Below are 27410 nucleotides of genomic sequence, written 5' to 3'. Positions count from 1 at the left end.
GGATGGACGGAGGGAGGGATAAAGTGGACAGGTCTGAGGAGGATGGACAGAGGGAGGGATAAAGTGGACAGGTCTGAGGAGGATGGACAGAGGGAGGGATAAAGTGGACAGGTCTGAGGAGGATGGACGGAGGGAGGGATAAAGTGGACAGGTCTGAGGAGGATGGACGGAGGGAGGGATAAAGTGGACAGGTCTGAGGAGGATGGACAGAGGGAGGGATAAAGTGGACAGGTCTGAGGAGGATGGACGGAGGGATAAAGTGGACAGGTCTGAGGAGGATGGACAGAGGGAGGGATAAAGTGGACAGGTCTGAGGAGGATGGACGGAGGGAGGGATAAAGTGGACAGGTCTGAGGAGGATGGACGGAGGGAGGGATAAAGTGGACAGGTCTGAGGAGGATGGACAGAGGGAGGGATAAAGTGGACAGGTCTGAGGAGGATGGACAGAGGGAGGGATAAAGTGGACAGGTCTGAGGAGGATGGACAGAGGGAGGGATAAAGTGGACAGGTCTGAGGAGGATGGACAGAGGGAGGGATAAAGTGGACAGGTCTGAGGAGGATGGACAGAGGGAGGGATAAAGTAGACAGGTCTGAGGAGGATGGACAGAGGGAGGGATAAAGTGGACAGGTATGAGGAGGATGGACAGAGGGAGGGATAAAGTGGACAGGTCTGAGGAGGATGGACAGAGGGAGGGATAAAGTGGACAGGTCTGAGGAGGATGGACAGAGGGAGGGATAAAGTGGACAGGTCTGAGGAGGATGGACAGAGGGAGGGATAAAGTGGACAGGTATGAGGAGGATGGACAGAGGGAGGGATAAAGTGGACAGGTCTGAGGAGGATGGACAGAGGGAGGGATAAAGTGGACAGGTCTGAGGAGGATGGACAGAGGGAGGGATAAAGTGGACAGGTCTGAGGAGGATGGACAGAGGGAGGGATAAAGTGGACAGGTCTGAGGAGGATGGACAGAGGGATAAAGTAGACAGGTCTGAGGAGGATGGACAGAGGGAGGGATAAAGTGGACAGGTCTGAGGAGGATGGACAGAGGGAGGGATAAAGTGGACAGGTCTGAGGAGGATGGACGGAGGGAGGGATAAAGTGGACAGGTCTGAGGAGGATGGACAGAGGGAGGGATAAAGTGGACAGGTCTGAGGAGGATGGACAGAGGGAGGGATAAAGTGGACAGGTCTGAGGAGGATGGACAGAGGGAGGGATAAAGTGGACAGGTCTGAGGAGGATGGACGGAGGGAGGGATAAAGTGGACAGGTCTGAGGAGGATGGACAGAGGGAGGGATAAAGTGGACAGGTCTGAGGAGGATGGACAGAGGGAGGGATAAAGTGGACAGGTCTGAGGAGGATGGACAGAGGGAGGGATAAAGTGGACAGGTCTGAGGAGGATGGACAGAGGGAGGGATAAAGTGGACAGGTCTGAGGAGGATGGATGAAGAGATTCAGAAGTTCTTATGTAGGTGGTGCACTTCAAATAAAATTTGACAGGTGTCCTCATTAAAAATTAACTGAAACAGTCAAAAAATGAACAGTTAACCATTTTTTTAACTAATACCTCAGTAGGTATAAGGGGCTGTTATGTAGGTGGTGCACGTCATATAAATCAGTCAGGTCTGAGTGATTTGGAGTGTCTGTCCAGGTCATTAAATGCACAGTAGAATAAATGTCCCAGGCCTCAGCAGACAGACTGGGTAGAACAAGAACTCTTTACACACTCTGGGTTCCTTGTGTATTCTGGCTCCTCTTTCAGTACGAAGATGACGAAAGACAGCAGATGTGCAACTAAATCGATCAGGAGAGGAGAGGTTGAGGCAGACGAGACAAAACTCATTGATTGGCCAACAAAAGTGAATCTAGATGTCGAAATGAATGATCCTTTACAAGAACACTGTCTCAAAGTGTACCTACAGTACACGCGTTACTCTGCTATGAACAAATGTTATGTTGCCTCTTGGACTGACCCATGAACAACACTACAACTACAACCACTAGACGGCAGATTAGTTAAACAACAACCAGGAATAAAAAGGCATCTTCCTCAAGATGTGTCCTGAATAGCTTGTGTGTTTATCGGGGTGATTCACTATAATGTTAAAATGGAGAAAGTCAACAAAACAGCCATTGTTCATTACAGCTGCTCCACTGGCTCTTTTGGGTCTCTGTAGAATCTACTACTGTCTAGAGTCTCCTGGATTAGAGGTCTCTGTAGAATCTACTACTGTCTCCTGGATTAGAGGTCTCTGTAGAATCTACTACTGTCTAGCTGGATTAGAGGTCTCTGTAGAATCTACTACTGTCTAGCTGGATTAGAGGTATCTGTAGAATCTACTACTGTCTAGCTGGATTAGAGGTCTCTGTAGAATCTACTACTGTCTAGCTGGATTAGAGGTCTCTCTAGAATCTACTACTGTCTAGTGTCTCCTGGATTAGAGGTCTCTGTAGAATCTACTACTGTCTAGAGTCTCCTGGATTAGAGGTCTCTGTAGAATCTACTACAGTCTAGAGTCTCCTGGATTAGAGGTCTCTGTAGAATCTACTACTGTCTAGAGTCTCCTGGATTAGAGGTCTCTATAATCGAATACTGTCTCCTGGATTAGAGGTCTCTATAATCTACTACTGTCTCCTGGATTAGAGGTCTCTGTAGAATCTACTACTGTCTAGAGTCTCCTGGATTAGAGGTCTCTGTAGAATCTACTGCTGTCTAGCGTCTCCTGGATTAGAGGTCTCTAGAATCTACTACTGTCTAGGGTCTCCTGGATTAGATTTGGCAGCTCAGTCCGAGCCTCGAGGCCCTATAGGGCTCTCGTCAAAGTAGTGCACTACGTAGCGAGTAACCTAAACCCACAGGGCAACCCGCCATGAATCCACACGGCTTGGTTTCCTCACTATAATTATAAAGCCAGTGGTCAAAAATACCATTCTAACACTACAGAATCCAAGGAAGTTTATGTCCTGTTATAATGTTTAGGTTTGTATTTATTTAACTAGGCAAGTCAGTTAAGAACAGAGTCTTATTTACAATGATGTCCTACCAGGGAACAGTGGGTTAACTAGTTCAGGGGAAGAGTGGGTTAACTAGTTCAGGGGAAGAGTGGGTTAACTAGTTCAGGGGAAGAGTGGGTTAACTTGTTCAGGGGAACAGTGGGTTAACTTGTTCAGGGGAACAGTGGGTTAACTAGTTCAGGGGAACAGTGGGTTAACTAGTTCAGGGGAACAGTGGGTTAACTAGTTCAGGGGAACAGTGGGTTAACTAGTTCAGGGGAACAGTGGGTTAACTAGTTCAGGGGAACAGTGGGTTAACTTGTTCAGGGGAACAGTGGGTTAACTTGTTCAGGGGAACAGTGGGTTAACTTGTTCAGGGGAACAGTGGGTTAACTTGTTCAGGGGAACAGTGGGTTAACTAGTTCAGGGGAACAGTGGGTTAACTAGTTCAGGGGAACAGTGGGTTAACTTGTTCAGGGGCAGACTGACAACTTTTTACCTTGTCAACTCTGGGATTCGATCTAGCAACCTTTCGGTTACTGGCCAACAACACTGACCACTAGGCTACCTGCCGATTAGCTACGAGCTAATCTTCAGCACAACAGCATGTCTTGTACTCTTGTTCAACTGGGCCAAAAGGAGGCAGGTGCACTATGTTCAGCTGTGACCAATTATTCCAGCTAGTGGTAGCCAGTGGCCAGCAACATCTGTGTCGGCATGTCTAAGACAGGGCACCTTATTCCCATACACTAGAAAGGCAACAGGGGGCCATTTGGGAGGCAAACATAGCCTATCCCCATATGACCTCTAGTCAATGATATGATTTAGAGACACAAGTCTTCCTGTTCTTAGTTACATTAAGCATGAGGTTATCACTTTGTTGGGAGAAAAACATGCAAACTAGACCAGACTAGTACTGTGGTAGGTTAAAAGACATGCCAACTAGACCAGACTAGTACTGTGGTAGGTTAAAAGACATGCCAACTAGACCAGACTAGTACTGTGGTAGGTTAAAAGACATGCCAACTAGACCAGACTAGTACTGTGGTAGGTTAAAAGACATGCCAACTAGACCAGACTAGTACTGTGGTAGGTTAAAAGTAGGGCCAGGGAGACCAGACTAGTACTGTGGTAGGTTAAGAGTAGGGCCAGGGAGAACAGACTAGTACTGTGCCATGCTGTGGTAGGTTAAGAGTAGGGCCAGGGAGACCAGACTAGTACTGTGGTAGGTTAAAAGTAGGGCCAGGGAGACCAGACTAGTACTGTGGTAGGTTAAAAGTAGGGCCAACTAGACCAGACTAGTACTGTGGTAGGTTAAAAGTAGGGCCAACTAGACCAGACTAGTACTGTGCCATGCTGTGACAGGTTAAGAGTAGGGCCAACTAGACCAGACCAGTACTGTGCCATGCTGTGGTAGGTTAAGAGTAGGGCCAACTAGACCAGACCAGTACTGTGCCATGCTGTGGTAGGTTAAGAGTAGGGCCAACTAGACCAGACTAGTACTGTGCCATGCTGTGGTAGGTTAAGAGTAGGGCCAACTAGACCAGACTAGTACTGTGCCATGCTGTGACAGGTTAAGAGTAGGGCCAACTAGACCAGACCAGTACTGTGCCATGCTGTGGCAGGTTAAGAGTAGGGCCAACTAGACCAGACCAGTACTGTGCCATGCTGTGGTAGGTTAAGAGTAGGGCCAACTAGACCAGACCAGTACTGTGCCATGCTGTGACAGGTTAAGAGTAGGGCCAACTAGACCAGACTAGTACTGTGCCATGCTGTGGTAGGTTAAGAGTAGGGCCAGGGAGACCAGACTAGTACTGTGCCATGCTGTGGCAGGTTAAGAGTAGGGCCAACTAGACCAGACCAGTACTGTGCCATGCTGTGGTAGGTTAAGAGTAGGGCCAACTAGACCAGACCAGTACTGTGCCATGCTGTGGTAGGTTAAGAGTAGGGCCAACTAGACCAGACTAGTACTGTGCCATGCTGTGGTAGGTTAAGAGTAGGGCCAACTAGACCAGACCTGTGCCATGCTGTGGTAGGTTAAGAGTAGGGCCAACTAGACCAGACCAATACTGTGCCATGCTGTGGTAGGTTAAGAGTAGGGCCAGGGAGACCAGACTAGTACTGTGCCATGCTGTGGTAGGTTAAGAGTAGGGCCAACTAGACCAGACCAATACTGTGCCATGCTGTGGTAGGTTAAGAGTAGGGCCAGGGAGACCAGACTAGTACTGTGCCATGCTGTGGTAGGTTAAGAGTAGGGCCAACTAGACCAGACCAATACTGTGCCATGCTGTGGTAGGTTAAGAGTAGGGCCAGGGAGACCAGACTAGTACTGTGCCATGCTGTGGTAGGTTAAGAGTAGGGCCAGGGAGACCAGACTAGTGCTGTGGTAGGTTAAGAGTAGGGCCAGGGAGAATACCCGTTAGTATCGTGGCATTGTGTTCCAGATTAAGCAGATTTAACTTCTTTAGGAAAACATTACGTTGTCATTCAGAGACACATTTATTTATTTTCAAAGTTACGACACACAATATTTTACACACAGCAGGTTTTTTAAAGGACAAAAAAAAAAAAAGAGTTTGGTCTGCTTCCCGTTTTCATTTTTGGCATAGAAAAATAAAATGCGATACTGATATTATCACAGCCCTAGTTAAAAGTAACCATTTTAGAGAGGGTCAAAGATTAACCACTGATAGGGAACACTGACATTGAGTTTATTGACTGACCTATATGATTTGACCATGATGAAGATAAAGATCTGTAAACACACAGCAACTCCCCCCCCCCCCCCACACACACACACATCCTGACAGGCGATAAAAACGTTTCAATGCCAATTATAAATTTCACTGATGTTGACACTCACTGCTGTCCCTTCCTGCTATCTCACTATTTCAATCATGCTTTTTTATGGCACCCCTAATATGGGCCAAGGGTGTGTGTTCTGTTCCACAAATAGCAGGTGTTACTTCTCTTCCACTAAAACAAGCAGCAGTGTTCTTCGGACTGACACCACAATGAATGAATGAATGGCTTTCAGTTACACAATGCAAAAAAAACAACCTTTGAGACTTGAAATAATCACATTGTGTGCGTGCACTACGCCAGTACAACGCAATACACATTGGCATTGCAGAAAATGTATTGTATTTGTGCGTTGGTTTGAATGGGTACAATTCACGCCTTTGTTTGAAAAGCCGCAACACAGTTTGAACAGGATCATACAGAGCTCTCAGCTCGAGCCAGCCACTCCTACCTCAACTGCTCTCCGGTGACGAGAACCTCGGCCATGCGCTCGAGCTCCGCAGCCTTCTTCTGCATTGTGTTCCCGATTCCATCCATCTCTTTACAACTGTTAAAACAACGGAAATATTACTGGCACTGTAAATACTGTACACAAGCCAAAGGCATCATAGCCTGTGAAAACGAGCTACAGTACACCATACATAGCTGCCTATCCTTGTCATTGACAAGCCGTCAGAATAGGTCCACTGTACAGTACACCAGCTGCCTATCCTTATGTCATTGACAAGCCGTCAGAATAGCTCCCCTGTACAGTACACCATACATAGCTGCCTATCCGTATGTCATTGACAAGCCGTCAGAATAGCTCCACTGTACAGTACATCATACATAGCTGCCTATCCTTGTCATTGACAAGCCGTCAGAATAGCTCCCCTGTACAGTACACCATACATAGCTGCCTATCCGTATGTCATTGACAAGCCGTCTGAATAGCTCCCCTGTATTCTGTCCTAATGACTGTAGCTATACTGTATTAGTGTCATAACTGACGTAACCAGTCATTCGTATATCCCCCAAAAAATTGCAGAATATCAACAGTACAATCTATTGAAATAAACAGGATAGTTTAGATAACGTTAGCTCACAGTGCAATCATATCCTCCATGATCACAGGTAAAACACCCCTGCTGTGGTCCATCTCTGACACACATGTGCTGTAGTATTTGATCATTACGTGCACATTTAAATGCATAACAATTTTTCAAATAATTTACCTTGCAAACACCATGGATAAAAAAATTGCTGATTTATTGTTCCTCGAGATAACGTTGTCCTAGATTTGCAAACCAGCAGCATAATGTGAGAAACGCATTTTAAAAAAACACGTTTCGCACAGTGAAAAATGGACAGACGCTATCTATAGCTATGCAAGAGGGGATACTATCTTGATGTCGAACTTCTTTTGTATTCTAAAAATGTAACTGGTCCGCTAACCATCTAAACGTATGCATATTAATTTTCTCGTCGGTAAAGCTTCATTCAACGAACAGCGATTCCTTGTGAAATGTGCATAGATTTCTTCAGTAGTAACGAGCTCCACTCGGACCTCTGCCTCTGTTTACTACGCGATCCTACCATGAAAAGCACGTTGACACCGTGCAGGGTTGACGACTTTTTTTTCAGTGATTACAGCTATTGGCTCCTTGATTTGTCGCTAGATTACGTTTCCGCGACGTCGTCACATCATGAATTTGGCTTGATGCGGCACAACTGCGGTCTCCACGTCGCGTTTTCGCCCTTTTTCCGCCGCACGTTGTGCCTCTCTTGATTATTGCCGCGTTCAAGTGCTAGTTGGAACTAAGAAACTCTGAAATGTCCGACTTGCTAATAGGTTGAAGTTATACACGCGTGCAACCAGGAAATGTCAGTTTCCTCGTTTCAACTAGTAGGTGAACTCGGCATGTGAGTGCGTCGTTGATGTGACTAATGTTGCACAAGTAGCCTGCACCTTCAACCACTGTTGTTTGCGGTAGAATTGAGTGGGAAAAGTCGCTAAATGCTGTTAAAATCATAGACACCCTCTGTGTCAAAACCCCAAAAGGCAGCCTGAAAAAGATAATCTGAATTTGTCGCTGGAATCCTTTACCAATAAAAGTCGCTGGAGGGGTCTGAAAACTCGCTTAATATAGCGACAAAGTTTCTGAATTGGCAACGCTCACAAGACAAGTGGGCATTGTGGAAGTAAACCAAGAATGCGCGATATATGCAAATGTTACAGAATCGGATAAGTGGACTAGTCTCAAACCAACAAACTGCACTCACTCGGTGTGCTAAGCGAGCTAAATCAAGCGCATCGCCTTTGGCGCTATGGTTAGGTTCAGTGACCGTAGATGAAGGTTGGGTTCCATCTGATCATTTCCAGTGGTAGATTTCAGCACCGTGCACCCACGTCGGGTGAACTCGGCGTGCTGCACGGACATAAATCGACTGTACTGTAGGAGGGACAACGTGACGTAATCGAGACTTTCATTGGCCTATGCCGCTGTCAATCGAACATGCCATCGTATTTCCGGTATATATTGCGGGAAAGTTAATCTAGCGAGAGTCACATTTAGTTGGAGTACACTACAAAATAGGCTATTTCTCATTAAATTTAGCTCATATATTAGAACCAGATGTCGAGAACATTAGAAGAGGTGCAGGCGACCATACAAATCGCCAAACTAAAAGAGAATGATTTGCAGAACACAATTCACTGTTTGACTTTTGGAGAAAGCGTCTCGTCCGGAGACTACTGCCTGATGGAACTGGATGACACTCTCTGTAAACACATAGAAGCAGGAAAGAGGTAAAGTATCTGCATAGTTACAATGTAGCTAATTCAACATAAATACACAGTTAAGAGATTAAACACAGTTACGTTAATACACGTAGCTGGTTATGTTAATAGAAATGTGGCGGTGGGTTGTCTCTCCTAAACATTCGCAGGTGACTGGTTGGTTTACGCGAGATTTTGTTCTGGGTTCACAGATTACGTGTGTGTAGTGTGCGTTGGCAACCCACCTGGACTGTTACCGGACGTCTGCAGGCATTTGTTCCAACACATCTGATTCTATGATTGATCTTCCCCATCAGGACCTTGATAATCTGAATCAGGTGTGTTGGACTGAAACACACCTGATTCAGGTTTAAGGAGTCTACCGTTACTCCGTTAGTCTAAAACAGAACATGTCCTTGAAGGGCAAATTGGCTCCGGAAGCCAAAAACGGCCAAATACTCAAACTAAACGTGAATCGATTCACACTTGCAGTACAGTTATAGAAACATAAATCCCTCTACTTTTCATATCACATTAAAAAAAATAATCCCACAAAAACCGTACCGCAAGAGATGCGGGTTAATGTATAGACTGAGCGTCATGTCTCTTATTTAAACTCCTCCCCCTTCAGAATACCCCTTCATCCAATGACTCTTATGTGTGATGTGATGGAACTGAGTGTGATGGTCAAGGGCCACCCACCTACTACCTCTATAGGAGAAGGGTTGTCCAGCCCTGGTGAAAACAATTCATCCAGCTGTTGCCACTTTCTCTACACATCAACGTTAAAAACAGTCTGTTTAACATTGACGAGTAGAGAGACTGTTTCAACGTTGAGTTTCTCTACACGTCAACGATCTCCACAATCTCTCTCTCCTTTATCCTTGTTCTCTACATGCAGCCTGGTTATCAGAGGAGACCAGGATGAGAGAGCTGTCCTGTGCAGTGAAGACAAGACTTATGACCTGAAGATAGCCGACACCTCAAACCTCCTGCTGTTAGTGCCTGGCTGCCTGACTCCAGATCAGCTGACTACTGACAACCAGGCCAGCTCTCAGCTGGTCCATGCACAGGTAGGAGGAGTCTTATCAACTATCTGAACACAATGAATGTTTCTGGTGTGACAGCCATTTTGAAAATCACTGATCTGTTATTGAATGTCTGTACAGTAGATATTACGTTAACATGCTGACACACGCACACTAAATAGCTATAGACATTCTAACACAGTGAGTTCATTGTGATGTATTCAATACTTTGCCCTTTGATAACCAGCGCAGTCTGTATGTTGTAAACATGTTACATGGTCGCTGCCCAGATCATTTGCATAATGCAGAAAATACACGAGAGTTCAGGGGCCTTGCTTTAACAAAGTTACCCCAGTTTGGGAGTACCTGACCCACATCATTCAATGTTATCAATACTGTACGACTTTCCCCAAATGTTACACACCAATAATGCTCTCCAGTACCTACAGAAAGTTGCAGTGTGACATAATATGTTGAAATGTATTCAGGACCTGAGAAATGACCCTTTTCCCAACAGATCTGGGGCTTTTCTAACAGTTACTGGGAGCTGAGAAAGCGCCATCCCAAACTAAAGAAGCTGAAGAGACTTCTGATGGAGGATCCGTACGAGGGCCCAGGTATCAGTGGGCAGGAGGATGTCACGGAGGGGAAGGTACTTATTAACTCTACTAGATTATATCCAGAGAGACTTACAGTCCATTCATCTTAAGGTAGGACTGTCACGTTCATAGTCGGTACAACTTTTCCTCAACAAAGCAACTATCAGCGAAGTTGGTGCCGCTAAGAAAAGACACGCAGGAAAGGCCAGTACACGCTAGAACATCATCTCTATTATACACGGAGTAAATGTCTGCCGCTACGCTACCGTTCTCTGTTTTTAAAAGCTTTCCTTTTGGTAGTCCCGTGTGGCTCAGTTGGTAGAACATGGACCTTCCGACGCCAGAGTTGTGGGTTCGATTCCCACGAGAGACCAGTACCAAAAAAAAAGTATGGCAATTTATGCACTCAGCACTGTAGGTCGCTCTGGATAAGAGTCTGCTAAATGACTAAAATGTACACTATGGGAGACCTGCTTGATAAAACGTTTCCTTTTGGCAGGACACTATGGGAGACCTGCTTGATAAAACGTTTCCTTTTGGCAGTACACTATGGGAGACCTGCTTGATAAAACGTTTCCTTTTGGCAGTACACTATGGGAGACCTGCTTGATAAAACGTTTCCTTTTGGCAGTACACTATGGGAGACCTGCTTGATAAAACGTTTCCTTTTGGCAGTACACTATGGGAGACCTGCTTGATAAAACGTTTCCTTTTGGCAGTACACTATGGGAGACCTGCTTGAAAGAATCCAAGCAAGTGAGGAGGAACTGGAGGCCCAACTACAGACTATTCATGCCTGTGAGGTCAACGGTAAGAATAATTCTCAAATGTTTATTTTCTCACAGTTTTTTCCATTTAGATATGTGATCTACTGTATGTGGTTTGTGTCTATATACATGCTGGCCTTGGTGTGTCCACATGTATGAGGAGGTGTTTGTTTGTCCTGTGCTCTTTTAACATGGTCCCCTCTTGTGTATTCCAGGCTACTGGAGGCTGTTGGATTTTGACTATGAGATGAAGCTACTGGGTCATATCACTCAGCTGGTGGACTCTGAGTCCTGGTCCTTCAGTAAAGTCCCTCTTCGTGTCAGTCTGGAGGAGTTAGGATGTCTGGAGCCACAGTAGGTGCAGTTAGGAGGTGCAGTAGGCGCACAATTGGCCCAGTGTCGTCCGGGTTTGGCCGGTGTAGGCCGTCATTTTAAATAATAATTTATTGTTGACTGACTTGCCTGGTTAAATAAAATGAAGTGGAGAGCAGTTTGATGTAATACTTAGTCATCACGTTGTCAGCTCTGTCAAAGGCCACATTTGACTAAAGGCTCGGGACAACAAACCTCTTTAAAATGTGCATTGAACCGAAGTGTGTGGAAGCTCTGTTGTTATGACAACATTAAAAAGTGTGCATGTGTGTGGCTAGGGAATACATGTATTTGTTTGATACTCATCCAAACCCCTTCTCCTTCCCAGGGAGATGATAGAGCATAGCTTGAACTGTTATGGACGGCGCTACACGGACAACGGTAAGTCAGAAAGTACTGTACGTTTTTAATGCTTTGGTGTGCTGTAGAGTGACACACAGCAACTACCTCTTCCCTCGTGCACTATTTTGGCTCTTCACAGCTATTTCATGGATATTAAACAGAAATGAAGATGTGGTGATTTTTCAGATGAGGCGTTCTTTGCGCTGAACGAGGACAAGGTGTGCAGAGCCACAGCTCAGATGCTGCTGCAGAACGCAGCGAAGTTCAACCTGGCAGAGTTCCAGGAGGTGTGGCAGCAAAGTGTCCCAGACGGCATGGGCACTAGACTGGACCAGCTGAAGGTGAGGACGGGGGTCAGACTGGCAGCTCACAGAGGGATGGGCACTAGACTGGACCAGCTGAAGGTGAGGATGGGGTCAGACTGGCAGCTCACAGAGGGATGGGCACTAGACTGGACCAGCTGAAGGTGAGGACGGGGGTCAGACTGGCAGCTCACAGAGGGATGGGCACTAGACTGGACCAGCTGAAGGTGAGGACGGGGGTCAGACTGGCAGCTCACAGAGGGATGGGCACTAGACTGGACCAGCTGAAGGTGAGGACGGGGGTCAGACTGGCAGCTCACAGAGGGCATGGGCACTAGACTGGACCAGCTGAAGGTGAGGACGGGGGTCAAACTGGCAGCTTACAGAGGGATGGGCACTAGACTGGACCAGCTGAAGGTGAGGACGGGGGCCAGACTGGCAGCTCACAGAGGGATGGGCACTAGACTGGACCAGCTGAAGGTGAGGACGGGGGTCAGACTGGCAGCTCACAGAGGGATGGGCACTAGACTGGACCAGCTGAAGGTGAGGACGGGGGCCAGACTGGCAGCTCACAGAGGGATGGGCACTAGACTGGACCAGCTGAAGGTGAGGACGGGGGCCAGACTGGCAGCTCACAGAGGGATGGGCACTAGACTGGACCAGCTGAAGGTGAGGACGGGGGTCAGACTGGCAGCTCACAGAGGGATGGGCACTAGACTGGACCAGCTGAAGGTGAGGACTGGGGGTCAGACTGGCAGCTCACAGAGGGATGGGCACTAGACTGGACCAGCTGAAGGTGAGGACGGGGGTCAGACTGGCAGCTCACAGAGGGATGGGCACTAGATTGGACCAGCTGAAGGTGAGGACGGGGGTCAGACTGGCAGCTCACAGAGGGATGGGCACTAGACTGGACCAGCTGAAGGTGAGGACTGGGGGTCAGACTGGCAGCTCACAGAGGGATGGGCACTAGACTGGACCAGCTGAAGGTGAGGACGGGGGTCAGACTGGCAGCTCACAGAGGGCATGGGCACTAGACTGGACCAGCTGAAGGTGAGGACGGGGGTCAGACTGGCAGCTCACAGAGGGATGGGCACTAGACTGGACCAGCTGAAGGTGAGGACGGGGGCCAGACTAGCAGCTCACAGAGGGATGGGCACTAGACTGGACCAACTGAAGGTGAGGATGGGGGTCAGACTGGCAGCTCACAGAGGGATGGGCACTAGACTGGACCAGCTGAAGGTGAGGATGGGGTCAGACTGGCAGCTCACAGAGGGGATGGGCACTAGACTGGACCAGCTGAAGGTGAGGATGGGGTCAGACTGGCAGCTCACAGAGGGCATGGGCACGACTGGACCAGCTGAAGGTGAGGACGGGGGTCAGACTGGCAGCTCACAGAGGGATGGGCACTAGACTGGACCAGCTGAAGGTGAGGATGGGGTCAGACTGGCAGCTCACAGAGGGATGGGCACTAGACTGGACCAGCTGAAGGTGAGGACGGGGTCAGACTGGCAGCTCACAGAGGGATGGGCACTAGACTGGACCAGCTGAAGGTGAGGACTGGGGCCAGACTGGCAGCTCACAGAGGGCATGGGCACTAGACTGGACCAGCTGAAGGTGAGGACAGGGGCCAGACTGGCAGCTCACAGAGGGATGGGCACTAGACTGGACCAGCTGAAGGTGAGGACGGGGGTCAGACTGGCAGCTCACAGAGGGATGGGCCAGTTTTCCAGCTTGAACCTGGTCCAGAAAATGTAGGGAAAATGGCGCCACATAGCTTCCAGAAAACAGTTGCTTTAAAATTAGGGATTTCGTGGCCAGTTTGAGGTTAGGATGTTTTTCTGCGCACAGATTATGCATGTATGAAGTACACATGGACACATCCAGCCCAACTCGGGAGGTTGAAACAATACTTACTAGTTAAAGTTCCAGAGCATGTCTTTAACCAACACTGTTTTGTTACATGTGGACTATTCTCAGATTCTACAGCAAAATATCTCTTAATGGATGTTTATGTTTTTAGGCATTACAGCAGGTTTTATTTTAGCCTTAGAGTTATGGTAATTACACATTTTTAAAGACTGTTGTTGGCAGACATGATTACAGGATTATCCAGATGGTTATGGGTTTCTATAGAGTCTAGCCCTTGTGGACCGCAGCTCCAAACCAGAGACCATATCTCTGCTGAGAGTGGAAGATCTTCCCGAGGACACACTGGAGAGATTCACCCACCTCTTCACCATGAGACAGAAGTGGACCGAGGAGGACATCACCCCTTACATACAGTGAGTAAAACTGAGCATCAGAATGACCGCTGTCTCTGTGCTGTCCCATAATGACTATTAGAGATTTAGACTTGTGTGCCAGATGTTTGTGGTGTCAGACACCGCCAGGTGGTGTTGGTCCAACGGTCTTGTTTTATCTGGAAAGCTCTCTGTGTTAACAACGATTTGATCCTCAACGATTTATTGTCATGCAGGGACTTGTGTGGAGAAAAGCAAACAACTGGAGCTCTTCTTACCAAATACGCTCGTTTGTCCACGCAAAACGGAATAAAAGTCTTCAATTCAAGAAGGCTAGTGGCAACATGAAGACGATTGGATATCTTAATTGACGAGCAAAGTTGTTTGGAATCAGTGTATTGTTGTATTTGTTCAAATGTTGTAATAAAAATCTAATGTTTTCGTAATTATGACCTACTTTGTGTTTTTTCCTCCCACCTATACTATATATCTTATGCTTTATTCCTAATACCACAGTCACAATTTGATCATTTAGTGCCCTCCAGTGGCAAGAGGCAGAAGGGCAGTGACAAGAAGGCTTTCAAAATAAAATGTGTTTACGTTTCTAAAACAACACAAATGATCCAACCCAATATTTTACTGTTAGAAACAAGGTTAGGATCAAATATAAACAAAAAGCACCATAAATGATTCTCCTAAATATATATATAAAATAAAAATTGTGCTGGAGGGGCCCGGGGGTCGAAGGTTGGTCAAAAGGCCACACCTGTCAGGTGGATGGATTATCTTGGCAAAGGAGAAATGCTCACTAACAGGGATGAAAACAAATGTGTGCACATTTGAGAGAAAATAAGCTTTTTTTGTGTGAATGGAACATTTCTGGTATCTTTTATTTCAGCTCATGAAACATGGGACCAACACTTCACATGTTGTGTTTTATATTTTTGTAAAGTATTCAGACCCCTGGACTTTCTTCACATTTGGTTACACCATATTTTAAAATGGATTAAATAAAAAAAATCCTCAGCTATCTACACACAATACCCTATAATGACAATTAACAAAAAAAAACTTTACTTTGTATCTAACGTATTAAATAGAACTGAAATACCTTTAAGTATTCAGACCTTTCGCTATGAGACTTGAAATTGAGCTCAGGTGCATCCTGTTTCCATTGTTCCTCAATGTTTTTACAACTTGATTGGAGTCCACTGGTGCTAAGTTCAATTGATTGGACATGATTTGGAAAGGCACACACCTGTCTATATAAGGTCCCACAGTTGATAGTGCATTTCAGAGCAAAAACCAAGCCATCTGGTCAAAGGAATTGTCTGTAGAGCTCTGAGACAGGATTGTGTTGAGGCACAGATCTGGGGAAGGGTACCAAACATCTGCAGCATTGAATGTCCCCAAGAACAAAGTGGCCTCCATCATTCTTAAATGGAAGACGTTTGGAACCATCAAGACTCATCCTAGAGCTGGACGCCCGGCCAAACTGAGAAATCGGGGGAGAAGGGCCTTGGTCGTGGAGGTGACCAAGAACCCGATGGTCATTTTGACAGAGCTGTAGAGATGGGAGAAACTTTTAGAAGGATAACCATCTCTGAAACACTCCACCAATCAGCCCTTCATGGTAGAGTTGCCAGAAGGAAGCCACTCCTCAGTAAGAGGCACATGACAGCCAGCTTGGAGTTTGCCAAAAGGCAAACTATCAGACCATGAGAAACAAGATTCTCTGGTCTGATGAAACCAAGACTGAACTTTGGCCAGAATGCTAAGCATCACATCTGGAGGAAACCTGTCACCATCCCTACGGTGAATCATGGTGGTGGCAGCATCATGCTGTGGGGATGTTTTCAGCAGCAGGGACTGGGATCAAGGCAAAGATGAACGGAGCACAGTACAGAGAGATCCTTGATGAAAACCTGCTCAGGACCTCAGACTGGGGCGACTGTTAACCTTCCAATGCAGGAGTGGCTTCTGGACAAGTCTCTGAATGTCCTTGAGTGGGCCAGTTAGAACCCAATCGAACATCTCTGGAGAGACCTGAAAATAGATGTGCAGCAACGCTCCCCATCCAGAGCTTGAGAGGTTCTCCAGAGAATAATGGGAGAAACTCCCCAAATACAGGTGTGCCAAGCTTCTAGCGTTACACCCAAGACTCAATGCTGTAATCTCTGCCAAAGGTGTTTCAACAAAGTACTGAGTAAAGGGTCTGAGTACTTATGTAAATGTGATCAGTTTTACATTTTTAATAAATTAGCAAACATTTCTAAAAACCTATTTTTGCTTTGTCATTATGGGGTATTATGTGTAGATTGAGGGGGGGAAACTATTTAATACATTTTAGAATAAGGACGTAACATAATATGGGAAAAGTGAAGGGGTCTGTATATTAGAGTTGGCTTTAGAGGCACTTATAAAGTCCACAAGCAACAGAACACGCCCCGTGACCCCTCGGCCAATCAGAGCAATGAGACTTGGAGCCCCCCAGACTTCTCGGCCAATCAGAACATCCACAGCTTACACTTGACATTGGACCCTTACCAAGTCCAATCCCTACACCTACCATGTGCTGGAGGAGTGAGTGGAGCGCCCCCTAGTGTCAAACAGAATGTACACTTTGAAATTGGACTTGGATATGGTCAGTCCAAGACTACATTTATGGCAAATCAAATTGTATTGGTCACATACACATGTTTAGCAGGTGTAGCGTAATGCTTGTGTTTCTAGCTCCAACAGTGCAGTAATATATAACAATTTCACAACAATACACACAATACACACATCTAAAGTAATGGAATTAAGAATATATAAGTATTTGGGCAAGCAGAGGCATAGACTAAAATACAGTTGAATAGAATACAGTATATACATATGAGATGAGTAATGGAAAATATGTAAACATTATGAAAGTGACTGGTATTCTGTTATTAAAGTGGCCAGTGATTTGTAAGTCGACAGTATGTATTTAGGCCAGCAGCCTCTAACGGGCTAGTGGTGGCTATTTAACAGTCTGAAGGCCTTGAGATAGAAGCTGTTTTTCAGTCTCTCGATCCCAGCTTTGACACACCTGTACGGACCTCACCTTCTGGATGATAGCGGGTAAACAGGCAGTGGCTCGGGTGGTTGTTGTCCTTGATGATCTTTTTGGTCTTCCTGTGACATCGGGTGCTGTAGGTGTCCTGGAGTGCAGGTAGTTTGCCCCTGGTGATGCATTGGGCAGACTACACCACCCTCTGGAGAGCCCTGCGGTTGCGGGCGGTGCAGTTGCTGTACCAGGCGTTAATACAGCCCAACAAGATTCTCTCAATTGTGCATCTGTAAAAGTTTGTGAGGGTCTTAGGTGCCAAGTCCAATTTCTTCAGGGGGGCGCTCCCTCTGCTGTTTTCTGAAGTCCACGATCATCTCCTTTGTTTTCTTGACATTTAGTGACAGGTTATTTTCCTGGCACCACACTCCGAGGGCCCTCACCTCCTCGCTGTAGGCTGCCTTATCATTGTTAGTAATCAGGCCTACTACTGTTGTGTCGTCTGCAAACTTGATGATTGAGTTGGAGGCGTGCGTGGCCATGCAGTCATGGGTGAACAGGGAGTACAGGAGAAGGCTGAGCACGCACCCCTGTGGGGCCCCTGTGTTGAGGATCAGTGAAGTGAAGGTGTTGTTTCCTACCTTCACCAGCTGGGGGTGGCCCGTCAGGAAGTCTAGGACCCATTTGCACAGGGGGAGGTTCAGACCCAGGGCCCTGAGTTTAATGGTGAGCTTGGAGAGTACTATGGTGTTGAATGCTGAGCTACAGTCAATGAACAGCATTCTTACATAGGTATTCCTCTTGTCCAGATGGGATAGTGCAGTGTGATGGTGATTGCATCGTCTGTGGATCTATTAGGGCGGTAAGCAAATTGAAGTGGGTCTAGGGTGTCAGGTAAGGTAGAGGTGATATGATCCCAGGCACAGGCCTGGATGTGACATCCAAAAGCCCATTTTTCCATCCATTCAAATTGAAGTGGGTCTAGGGTGTCAGGTAAGGTAGAGGTGATATGATCCCAGGCACAGGCCTGGATGTGACGTCCAGCCCATTTTTCCATCCATTCCCATATCTATTTAAAGTTAAAGTCGAAAATGTCTCTACAAGTCCTAACCTAACCTTAACCTTTACCTTAACCGTTTTAAATGTCAAATGCAATGGGTTAGGGACGTCCCGAGGAACCAAGATAGCACTGACCGAATATTTGTAAAATGGCTATATCGTTAATATTCATGAAAACAAAACATTTATGTTTGGTCTTAATTTAAGGTTAGGGTTAGGTATAATGTTAGCAGTGTGGTTTAGGTTAGGGTTGGTTTTAACATCTAATTTTAAGAAGTTACAAACAAGTAACCTAGTGATTAGAGCGTTGGACTCGTAACCGAAAGGTTGCGAGATCTATTCCCGAGTTGACAAGGTAAAAAATCTGTCATTCTGTCCCTGAACAAGGCATAACTGTTCCTAGGCTGTCATTGAAAGTAAGAATGTGTTCTTAACTGACTTGCCTGGATAAATAAAGATACAATTAAAATAAATTAAAAAGTTAAATTGTCGAAATGGGCGGGGTTTACGACTTTGTGTATTTGGTACGTCGTGACGACCGCTCAACAATCACAACACTTCGATCAGTAAAGTGTCATGGATTTACACTCCAGTCCAGCTGGTGGCGGTAATGCGCCTTTTGGTTGTCAACCGCCATTTCAAAATCACAAAACATGAAGAAGAAGAACTTTGAGCTGTCGCTCAGACGGAGAGGATATAGTTTCATGTTTTTGGAGCTCAACATTGACAAAAATGCTCATTTGAAACATAAATTATTCTTGCAAAGCTGAAAGATATTCTTTGGTAGCGTGCATATCTGGAAAAGGTGTTTGAGACGCTGATTGCATTGCACAGACAGCCGGCGGGGAAGAATGGCTGGAAGTGTTGTGTTAACTGGCTAACTGGCTAACGTTAGCACTAGCCAACTGACTGACTAGCTAGCTAAATCGCCACATTCGCTGCGCATGAACTCATTGCATTGTGATTTATTAGGACTGGAAATATATATGTTTTTTTGTGGATACAGGAAGAACTTTCCAGTCCACACGACCATCGCGTCAAATCCGTAGTTCACGAACATGATCAATTTCATATACCGTATCAATGCATGAAGTCAAGATGAACAGGAAGAAGGACAAGGGATTTGAGAGCCCGCGGCCTTTTAAATTATAAGTATTTTCTATTACCTTTGGCTTAGTTAGCTTTGCCCACACGTTTGTCCTTAAGTTATTACTTGGCACAGTATATAATACTGTAGCGCCGTTATTCCCCAATGTGTTAACCTGTTATGTCATGTTTATTCCCACACGACTCACCAGGTTGTCTGCATCAACAACATCAACTTCCAAAGAAAGTCTGTGATTGTAAGTATATCGTAGTAAATATATTCGTTAACTATAGTTCCCCCATATACCCGCAATAAAATGCTAGTTATATCCCTGTTGTTGTATCTGTAGAACCTAGCTGTAGGCCATATCCCTGTTGTATCTGTAGAGCCCAGCTGTAGGCTATATCCCTGTTGTATCTGTAGAACCTAGCTGTAGGCCATATCCCTGTTGTTGTATCTGTAGAACCTAGCTGTAGGCTATATCCCTGTTGTATCTGTAGAACCCAGCTGTAGGCCATATCCCTGTTGTATCTGTAGAACCCAGCTGTAGGCTATATCCCTGTTGTATCTGTAGAACCTAGCTGTAGACTATATCCCTGTTGTATCTGTAGAACCTAGCTGTAGACTATATCCCTGTTGTATCTGTAGAACCTAGCTGTAGGTTATATCCCTGTTGTATCTGTAGAACCTAGCTGTAGGCTATATCCCTGTTGTATCTGTAGAACCTAGCTGTAGACTATATCCCTGTTGTATCTGTAGAACCTAGCTGTAGACTATATCCCTGTTGTATCTGTAGAACCCAGCTGTAGGCTATATCCCTGTTGTATCTGTAGAACCCAGCTGTAGGCTATATCCCTGTTGTTGTATCTGTAGAACCCAGCTGTAGGCTATATCCCTGTTGTATCTGTAGAACCCAGCTGTAGACTATATCCCTGTTGTATCTGTAGAACCCAGCTGTAGGCTATATCCCTGTTGTATCTGTAGAACCCAGCTGTAGACTATATCCCTGTTGTATCTGTAGAACCCAGCTGTAGGCTATATCCCTGTTGTATCTGTAGAACCCAGCTGTAGACTATATCCCTGTTGTATCTGTAGAACCTAGCTGTAGGCTATATCCCTGTTGTTGTATCTGTAGAACCTAGCTGTAGGCTATATCCCTGTTGTTGTATCCGTAGAACCTAGCCACATGACTGAGAACCAAACATATTTCTACTGCGAGACATTGAAAACAACAGTAGAAATATGTGCAGTCTTAGTCATTTGGCCGTGTAGAACCAGTCTAGTTTCTTATCCATGTCAACGGACACACCCCTCTATTTGACAGGGCTTTGTGGAGCTGACCATCTTCCCAACTGTGGTCAACCTGAACCGGATCAAACTCAACAGCAAGCAGTGCAGGATCTACAGGGTCCGGGTCAACGACCTAGAAGCACCATTCATTTACAATGACCCTACTCTAGAGGTCTGCCACCACGAGTCCAAGCAGTAAGTCCTCATACACACACGGTCAGGTATTCATAACTCTCCATGAAGGAAACAGAAAACAGTACATCTCCATCCTCCAGTACATCTCCAACAGAACATCTCCATCCTCCAGTACATCTCCATCCTCCAGTACATCTCCAACAGTACATCTCCATCCTCCAGTACATCTCCATCCTCCAGTACATCTCCAACAGTACATCTCCATTCTCCAGTACATCTCCATCCTCCAGTACATCTCCAACAGTACATCTCCATCCTCCAGTACATCTCCAACAGTACATCTCCATCCTCCAGTACATCTCCATCCTCCAGTACATCTCCAACAGTACATCTCCATCCTCCAATGTTCTCCTTGGTTCTTTCTGATGTTTTCACCCGAAACAATGACTGGGATGTGTGGTTGTTTTATCTACCTTAGTGGAAGGCACACTTAAGTTGCTCTGGATAAGAGTTCCTGCTAACTTACATAAATGTGTGTAAAGTCGAGTGAGGAGGACAGGAGGAATCAAGGAGAAGACTTGAGATTCACCCCCTTGTATTACACAACTACTTTCAGAACACTGACCTGCAGTAAGTCCTCACCTCCTCCTCCTCTCTGCCCTGTCCCTTACAGGAGGAACCTGAACTATTTCTCCAGTGCCTACACAGCAGCAGTCAGTGCTGTGGACCCAGATGCAGGACACGGCGAGCTGGTCATCAAAGTCCCCTCGGAGCTGTGGAAGCAAGGAGACGGTAAATACAGGACCTCGTCTTGTTCCAGTCAAATGTTGTCTCTGAATCGGGTTCATCTACGTTATGACCTTCTTTGGTGAATGACTGGCCTCCGTTGCATCTGACTTGAGTCTTGGGACTTGAGTCTTGGGACTTGAGTCTTGGGACTTGAGTCTTGGGACTTGAGTCTTGGGACTTGGGACTTGAGACTTGAGGCTTGGGACTTGAGTCTTGGGTCTGTAGTTTGACTATAAAGGTTCAAGGTGTATTCTGATAGCCCGGTTGGTCCTCGATCTGTTTATAGAGTACCAACACACCAGGAACCAGGCTAATGTCCTGCGATGCTCTCAGCTTAATGCATATAGCATCAGGAAGCTTTAAAGTATTGTTTATGTACAATTGAACTTAGTGCCCTGTAAATAAATGACTGTTTCTATGTCTTCAGAGATGAATGTGCTGAAGGTGTACATAGAGTTCTCTCTGGACCAGCCTAAAGGAGGCCTTCACTTTGTGGTGCCTGACGTAGAGGGGAGCATGGCTGAGAGAGGAGCACACGTCTTCTCCTTCGGATACCAGAACTCCACGAGGTGGGGAGGGAGACATTGATTGATGTCATATTGAGACTTTTATTCTCTGTGCTGTCTAGGCTGGCCTGGTGTATCTCTCTGTCATAATCTCTCTCTCTTTCTCCTCTATCTTCTCTTTCTCTCTGTCATTCTCTCTCTCTCCCGGTTCTATGTCTCTCTCTGTCATTCTCTCTACTCTCTCTCTCCCTGTTCTGTCTCGGTTGTTCTCTCTCTCCTTTTTCTCTCTGTCATTCTCTCTTTGTCATTCTCTATCTCTCTCTCTCCCTGTTCTGTCTCTCTGTCATTCTCTCTCTCCTTTCTCTCTGTCATTATCTCTCTCTCTGTCATTCTCTCTCTCTCTCTCCCTATTCTCGGTCTCTCTCTGTCATTCTCTCTCTCCTTTCTCTCTGTCATTCTCTGTCATTCTCTCTCTCCTTTCTCTCTGTCATCCTCCCTCTCCTTTCTCTCTCATTCTCTCTACTCTCTGTCATTCTCTCTACTCTGTCATTCTCTATCCCTCTGTCATTTTCTATCTCTCTCTCTGTCATTCTCTCTACTCTCTGTCATTCATACTCTCTCTGTCATTCTCTCTCTCCTTTCTCTCTGTCATTCTCTCTACTCTCTCGCTTTCCCTCTCATTCTCCTCTATGTAATACTATCAGATATGTTGTCACAAGCCTCATCCTTCCTTGCTCCTTGACTACTTACACTCTGGTCCACCGGCCTTCCTCTCCCAGGTTCTGGTTCCCCTGTGTGGACTCGTACTCTGAGCTGTGCACCTGGAAGCTGGAGTTCACAGTGGATGCCTCTATGGTAGCTGTGTCCTGTGGGGACTTGGTAGAGACTGTCTATACCCATGACATGAGGAAGAAGACCTTCCACTACGTCCTCCCCATCCCCACCGCTGCCTCCAACATCTCACTGTCTGTCGGGCCCTTTGAGATCCTGGTTGACCCCTACATGCATGAGGTACTGTGTGTGTGGAAAAGCATTGCATAGAAACCCAGCATTACCCATCACAATGGATTTAGTAGAAGCCCGTAGAGTAGGGTGTTCACAATGGATTTAGTAGAAGCCCGTAGAGTAGGGTGTTCTGAAAGGAGAATGGATTTAGTAGAAGCCAGCAGGGTGTTCTGAATGGATTTAGTAGAAGCCAGTAGGGTGTTCTGAATGGATTTAGTAGAAGCCAGTAGGGTGTTCTGAATGGAGAATGGATTTAGTAGAAGCCAGTAGGGTGTTCTGAAAGGAGAATGGATTTAGTAGAAGCCAGTAGGGTGTTCTGAAAGGAGAATGGATTTAGTAGAAGCCAGTAGGGTGTTCTGAATGGATTTAGTAGAAGCCAGTAGGGTGTTCTGAATGGATTTAGTAGAATCCAGTAGGGTGTTCTGAAAGGAGAATGGATTTAGTAGAAGCCAGTAGGGTGTTCTGAATGGATTTAGTAGAAGCCAGTAGGGTGTTCTGAATGGTTTTAGTAGAAGCCAGTAGGGTGTTCTGAATGGATTTAGTAGAAGCCAGTAGGGTGTTCTGAAAGGAGAATGGATTTAGTAGAAGCCAGTAGGGTGTTCTGAATGGATTTAGTAGAAGCCAGTAGGGTGTTCTGAATGGATTTAGTAGAAGCCAGTAGGGTGTTCTGAAAGGAGAATGGATTTAGTAGAAGCCAGTAGGGTGTTCTGAAAGGAGAATGGATTTAGTAGAAGCCAGCAGGGTGTTCTGAAAGGAGAATGGATTTAGTAGAAGCCAGTAGGGTGTTCTGAAAGGAGAATGGATTTAGTAGAAGCCAGTAGGGTGTTCTGAAAGGAGAATGGATTTAGTAGAAGCCCGCAGGGTGTTCTGAATGGATTTAGTAGAAGCCAGTAAGGTGTTCTGAATGGATTTAGTAGAAGCCAGTAGGGTGTTCTGAATGGATTTAGTAGAAGCCAGTAGGGTGTTCTGAAAGGAGAATGGATTTAGTAGAAGCCAGTAGGGTGTTCTGAAAGGAGAATGGATTTAGTAGAAGCCAGCAGGGTGTTCTGAAAGGAGAATGGATTTAGTAGAAGCCAGTAGGGTGTTCTGAAAGGAGAATGGATTTAGTAGAAGCCAGTAGGGTGTTCTGAAAGGAGAATGGATTTAGTAGAAGCCAGTAGGGTGTTCTGAAAGGAGAATGGATTTAGTAGAAGCCAGCAGGGTGTTCTGAATGGATTTAGTAGAAGCCAGTAGGGTGTTCTGAATGGATTTAGTAGAAGCCAGTAGGGTGTTCTGAATGGATTTAGTAGAAGCCCGTAGAGGCAGGCAACCATGTAGGGTAAAATATGTTGACATATTTACACTGAGTGTATAAAAACATTAGGAACACCTTCGTCGGGGCATGGACTCTACAAGGTGTTGAAAGTGTTCCACAGGGATGCTGGCCCATGTTGACTCCAATGCTTCCCACAGTTTTGTCAAGTTGGCTGTATGTTCTTTGGGTGGGGGACCATTCTTTTTGATCCACACGGGAAACTGTTGTGTGTGAAAAACCCAGCAGCATTGTAGTTCTTGACACAAACGGGTGCACCTGGCACCTACTGCCATAACACCGTTCAAAGGCACTTAAATATTTTGTCTTGCCCATTCACCCTCAATGACACACACACACAATCCATGTCTCAATTGTCTCAAGGCTTAAAAATCCTTCTTTAACCCCGTCTCCTCCCCTTCATCTACACTGATTGAAGTGGATTTAACAAGTGACATCAATAAGGGATCATATCTTTCACCTGGATTCACCTGGTCAGTCTATGTCCTGGAACTAGCAGGTGTTCCTAATGGTTTGTCCACACAGTGTATATTTAAACAGATTTCCTTTCCACCTACGACCACTAGGTGGAGAATGACTCCTTATGCTCTGTAAGTTGAAGCAGCGTCAAGGATGTGTGAATCAGTCTAGGAAACTCGGCGTGCGATGCTGACATATTGTCCAAGATGGTTTCTCTCCAAATATACGTTTGGAGAGAATAGAATACAACAGAAACAGAATAAGTGTTTTCTCCCCCCCCCCCCCCTCGTCGGTAACCTAGAAGCTCATCGGTAACCTAGGAGCTCGTCGGTAACCTAGGAGCTCGTCGGTGGCCTTGGAGCTCGTCGGTGGCCTTGGAGCTCGTCGGTGGCCTTGGAGCTCGTCGGTAACCTAGGAGCTCGTTGGTAACCTAGGAGCTCGTCGGTAACCTAGGAGCTCGTCGGTAACCTAGGAGCTCGTCGGTAACCTAGGAGCTCGTCGGTGACCTAGGAGCTCGTCGGTAACCTAGGAGCTCGTCGGTAACCTAGGAGCTCGTCGGTGGCCTAGGAGCTCGTCGGTAACCTAGGAGCTCGTCGGTAACCTAGGAGCTCGTCTGTGTTATTTGGATCTGTTTCCGAAGGACAGCGTGGTAACTGTGGGTTCTTATCCAGATTTCTAGAAGTCTGGTACAGAGAGATTATTGAAATGATATTTCATCATCGTATTCAGTACCAGGCATAAATTGAGCAAAGCTTTGGCATAGCTGAGAGTGTCTCAGAGGGAACCTGTGTAGTGTTGCTGCGTGGACACCTGTTTAAAGATATGTTCCCCTTTTCCCAGGTCACCCACTTCTGTTTACCCCAGCTCCTGCCCCTGTTGAAACACTCCATGTCCTACCTGCATGAGATCTTTGAGTTCTACGAGGAGATCCTGACCTGTCGATATCCTTACTCCTGCTTCAAGACTGTGTTTGTGGACGAGGCCTACGTCCAGGTGTCCTCCTACGCGTCGATGAGCATCTTCAGGTGGCTACAGTCTCTTGTGTCTAGTCCTGATGCCGTTCTTCATGTGGCTTTTACTCTCCCATCAACAACACATTTTTACTTCGGAACGATGTTGCACAACGTTTGGATGTTTACATTGTATTGTGGAAACTTCTCACTGTTTGTTTGTTTTAACGTTTTACATTTTCCCACGAGTTTGTCACTGAAAATGATTTCGATTAGGAGGTCCAATTAAATTCTGATTTATTACGTCAATATTAACTCGGTTAAGACCGTCACCTCAGGTGCTTTAGCAGTTTCCCTCGGTGACAAAGAACAGCTCTCCTCAACCATTCACTTCTCACTTTCACTTTTCATAATGCTGACTTGTTTTGGCACAAGTCAAGCTGAACATGGTTTTTCTTCTCCCTTACCCCCTCTCGCTTATCCCGCTCTCTCTTGCCCTTCTCTCTCTTCCCCTCTCCCTTACCCCCTCTCCTTTATCCCTCTCTCTCGCCTGTCTCTCTCCCTTACCCCCTCTCCCTCATCCCTCTCTCTCTCTTGCCCTTCTCTCTCTTCCCCTCTCCCTTGCCCCCTCTCCCTTATCCCTCTCTCTCTCTTGCCCTTCTCTCCCTTACCCCCTCTCCCTTGCCCCCTCTCCCTTATCCCTCTCTCTCGCCCGTCTCTCTCCCTTACCCCCTCTCCCTCATCCCTCTCTCTCTTGCCCTTCTCTCTCTTCCCCTCTCCCTTACCCCCTCTCCCTCATCCCTCTCTCTCTTGCCCTTCTCTCTCTTCCCCTCTCCCTTACCCCCTCTCCCTTACCCCCTCTCCCTTACCTTCTCTCCCTTACCCCCTCTCCCTTATCCCTCTCTCTCGCCCGTCTCTCTCCCTTACCCGTCTCTTCCTCTCTCCTCTCAGTACTAATCTGCTCCACAGTGCCATGATCATAGACCAGACCCCCCTGACCAGACAGTGTTTAGCTCAGGCCCTGGCCCAGCAGTTCTTTGGCTGCTTCATCTCCAGGATGTCCTGGTGAGTAACGTACTGAGTAATACCTGACGGAATATAGTGGAGTGGTGGAGCGGCCTACAGACACCACACACACACACTCTCTCTCACACACACACTCACACACACTCTCTCACACACACACTCTCTCACACACACACACACTCTCTCACACACACACGTCAAACGTAAGAAGCACTCCTGGTTCAACCTAGGAGCTTGTCGGTGACCTAGGAGCTCGTCGGTGACCTAGGAGCTCGTCGGTGACCTAGGAGCTCGTCGGTGACCTAGGAGCTCGTCGGTGACCTAGGAGCTCGTCGGTGACCTAGGAGCTCGTCGGTAACCTAGGAGCTCGTCGGTAACCTAGGAGCTCGTCGGTGGCCTTGGAGCTCGTCGGTGACCTAGGAGCTCGTCGGTGACCTAGGAGCTCGTCGGTATCCTAGGAGCTCGTCGGTGACCTAAGAGCTCGTCGGTGACCTAGGAGCTCGTCGGTAACCTAGGAGCTCGTCGGTGACCTAGGAGCTCGTCGGTGACCTAGGAGCTCGTCG

At 46.5% G+C, this 27410-nt stretch overlaps 3 protein-coding genes across 7 annotated transcripts in view; 2 read left to right on the top strand and 1 right to left on the bottom strand.

Moving 5' to 3' along the window:
• LOC110507039 (DEP domain containing MTOR-interacting protein) overlaps nt 1-8186 on the bottom strand; it is a 67995-nt gene extending 59809 nt beyond the window's left edge. The window contains exons 1-3 of one of the 3 annotated variants that reach the window (XM_090186162.1): nt 8053-8186; nt 7005-7063; nt 6242-6337 (exon numbers count right to left, since the gene is read on the bottom strand). In XM_090186162.1, coding sequence (XP_090042288.1) covers nt 6242-6337; nt 7005-7018 — 110 coding nt within the window. In that variant the 5' untranslated portion in view covers nt 7019-7063; nt 8053-8186. Of the gene's footprint in view, nt 1-6241; nt 6338-7004; nt 7979-8052 lie in introns of those variants that run through there. The other 2 variants (XM_090186165.1, XM_090186153.1) reach the window with 2 other exon arrangements.
• A 141-nt stretch (nt 8187-8327) lies between these two features.
• Nucleotides 8328-14644, top strand: LOC110520744 (sister chromatid cohesion protein DCC1). The gene is made up of 9 exons (XM_090186170.1): nt 8328-8578; nt 9450-9621; nt 10094-10228; nt 10895-10985; nt 11158-11296; nt 11643-11695; nt 11843-11997; nt 14092-14240; nt 14435-14644. The coding sequence occupies exons 1-9, from the start codon at nt 8406-8408 to the stop codon at nt 14544-14546; spliced, it is 1179 nt and encodes a 392-aa protein (XP_090042296.1). The 5' UTR covers nt 8328-8405; the 3' UTR covers nt 14547-14644.
• A 4305-nt stretch (nt 14645-18949) lies between these two features.
• LOC110520743 (transcription initiation factor TFIID subunit 2) overlaps nt 18950-27410 on the top strand; it is a 44754-nt gene continuing 36293 nt past the window's right edge. For all 3 annotated transcript variants that reach the window (XM_090186138.1, XM_090186144.1, XM_090186140.1), the window contains exons 1-8: nt 18950-19436; nt 19577-19631; nt 20700-20860; nt 21474-21592; nt 22017-22158; nt 22875-23106; nt 25712-25896; nt 26773-26886. In XM_090186138.1, coding sequence (XP_090042264.1) covers nt 19372-19436; nt 19577-19631; nt 20700-20860; nt 21474-21592; nt 22017-22158; nt 22875-23106; nt 25712-25896; nt 26773-26886 — 1073 coding nt within the window. In that variant the 5' untranslated portion in view covers nt 18950-19371. The remainder of the gene's footprint in view (nt 19437-19576; nt 19632-20699; nt 20861-21473; nt 21593-22016; nt 22159-22874; nt 23107-25711; nt 25897-26772; nt 26887-27410) is intronic.

Source organism: Oncorhynchus mykiss, chromosome 2, assembly GCF_057628025.1.
Source record: "Oncorhynchus mykiss isolate SJ-2025 chromosome 2, ASM5762802v1, whole genome shotgun sequence".
In the NCBI taxonomy this organism is placed as follows: Eukaryota; Metazoa; Chordata; class Actinopteri; order Salmoniformes; family Salmonidae; genus Oncorhynchus; species Oncorhynchus mykiss.
Note: the sequence above shows the minus strand (reverse complement) of the source record. Positions and strands in the feature narration are given on the sequence as shown.

What these genes read in the sequence shown, in the direction of transcription:
- LOC110520744 (XM_090186170.1), top strand. Translation starts at nt 8,406, where the DNA reads ATGTCGAGAACATTAGAAGAGGTGCAGGCGACCATACAAATCGCCAAA. An exon ending in TTAGGATGTCTGGAGCCACA is followed by an intron (nt 11,297 to 11,642) that starts GTAGGTGCAGTT and finishes TCTCCTTCCCAG; the next exon opens with GGAGATGATAGAGCATAGCT. An exon ending in ACGGCGCTACACGGACAACG is followed by an intron (nt 11,696 to 11,842) that starts GTAAGTCAGAAA and finishes GTGATTTTTCAG; the next exon opens with ATGAGGCGTTCTTTGCGCTG.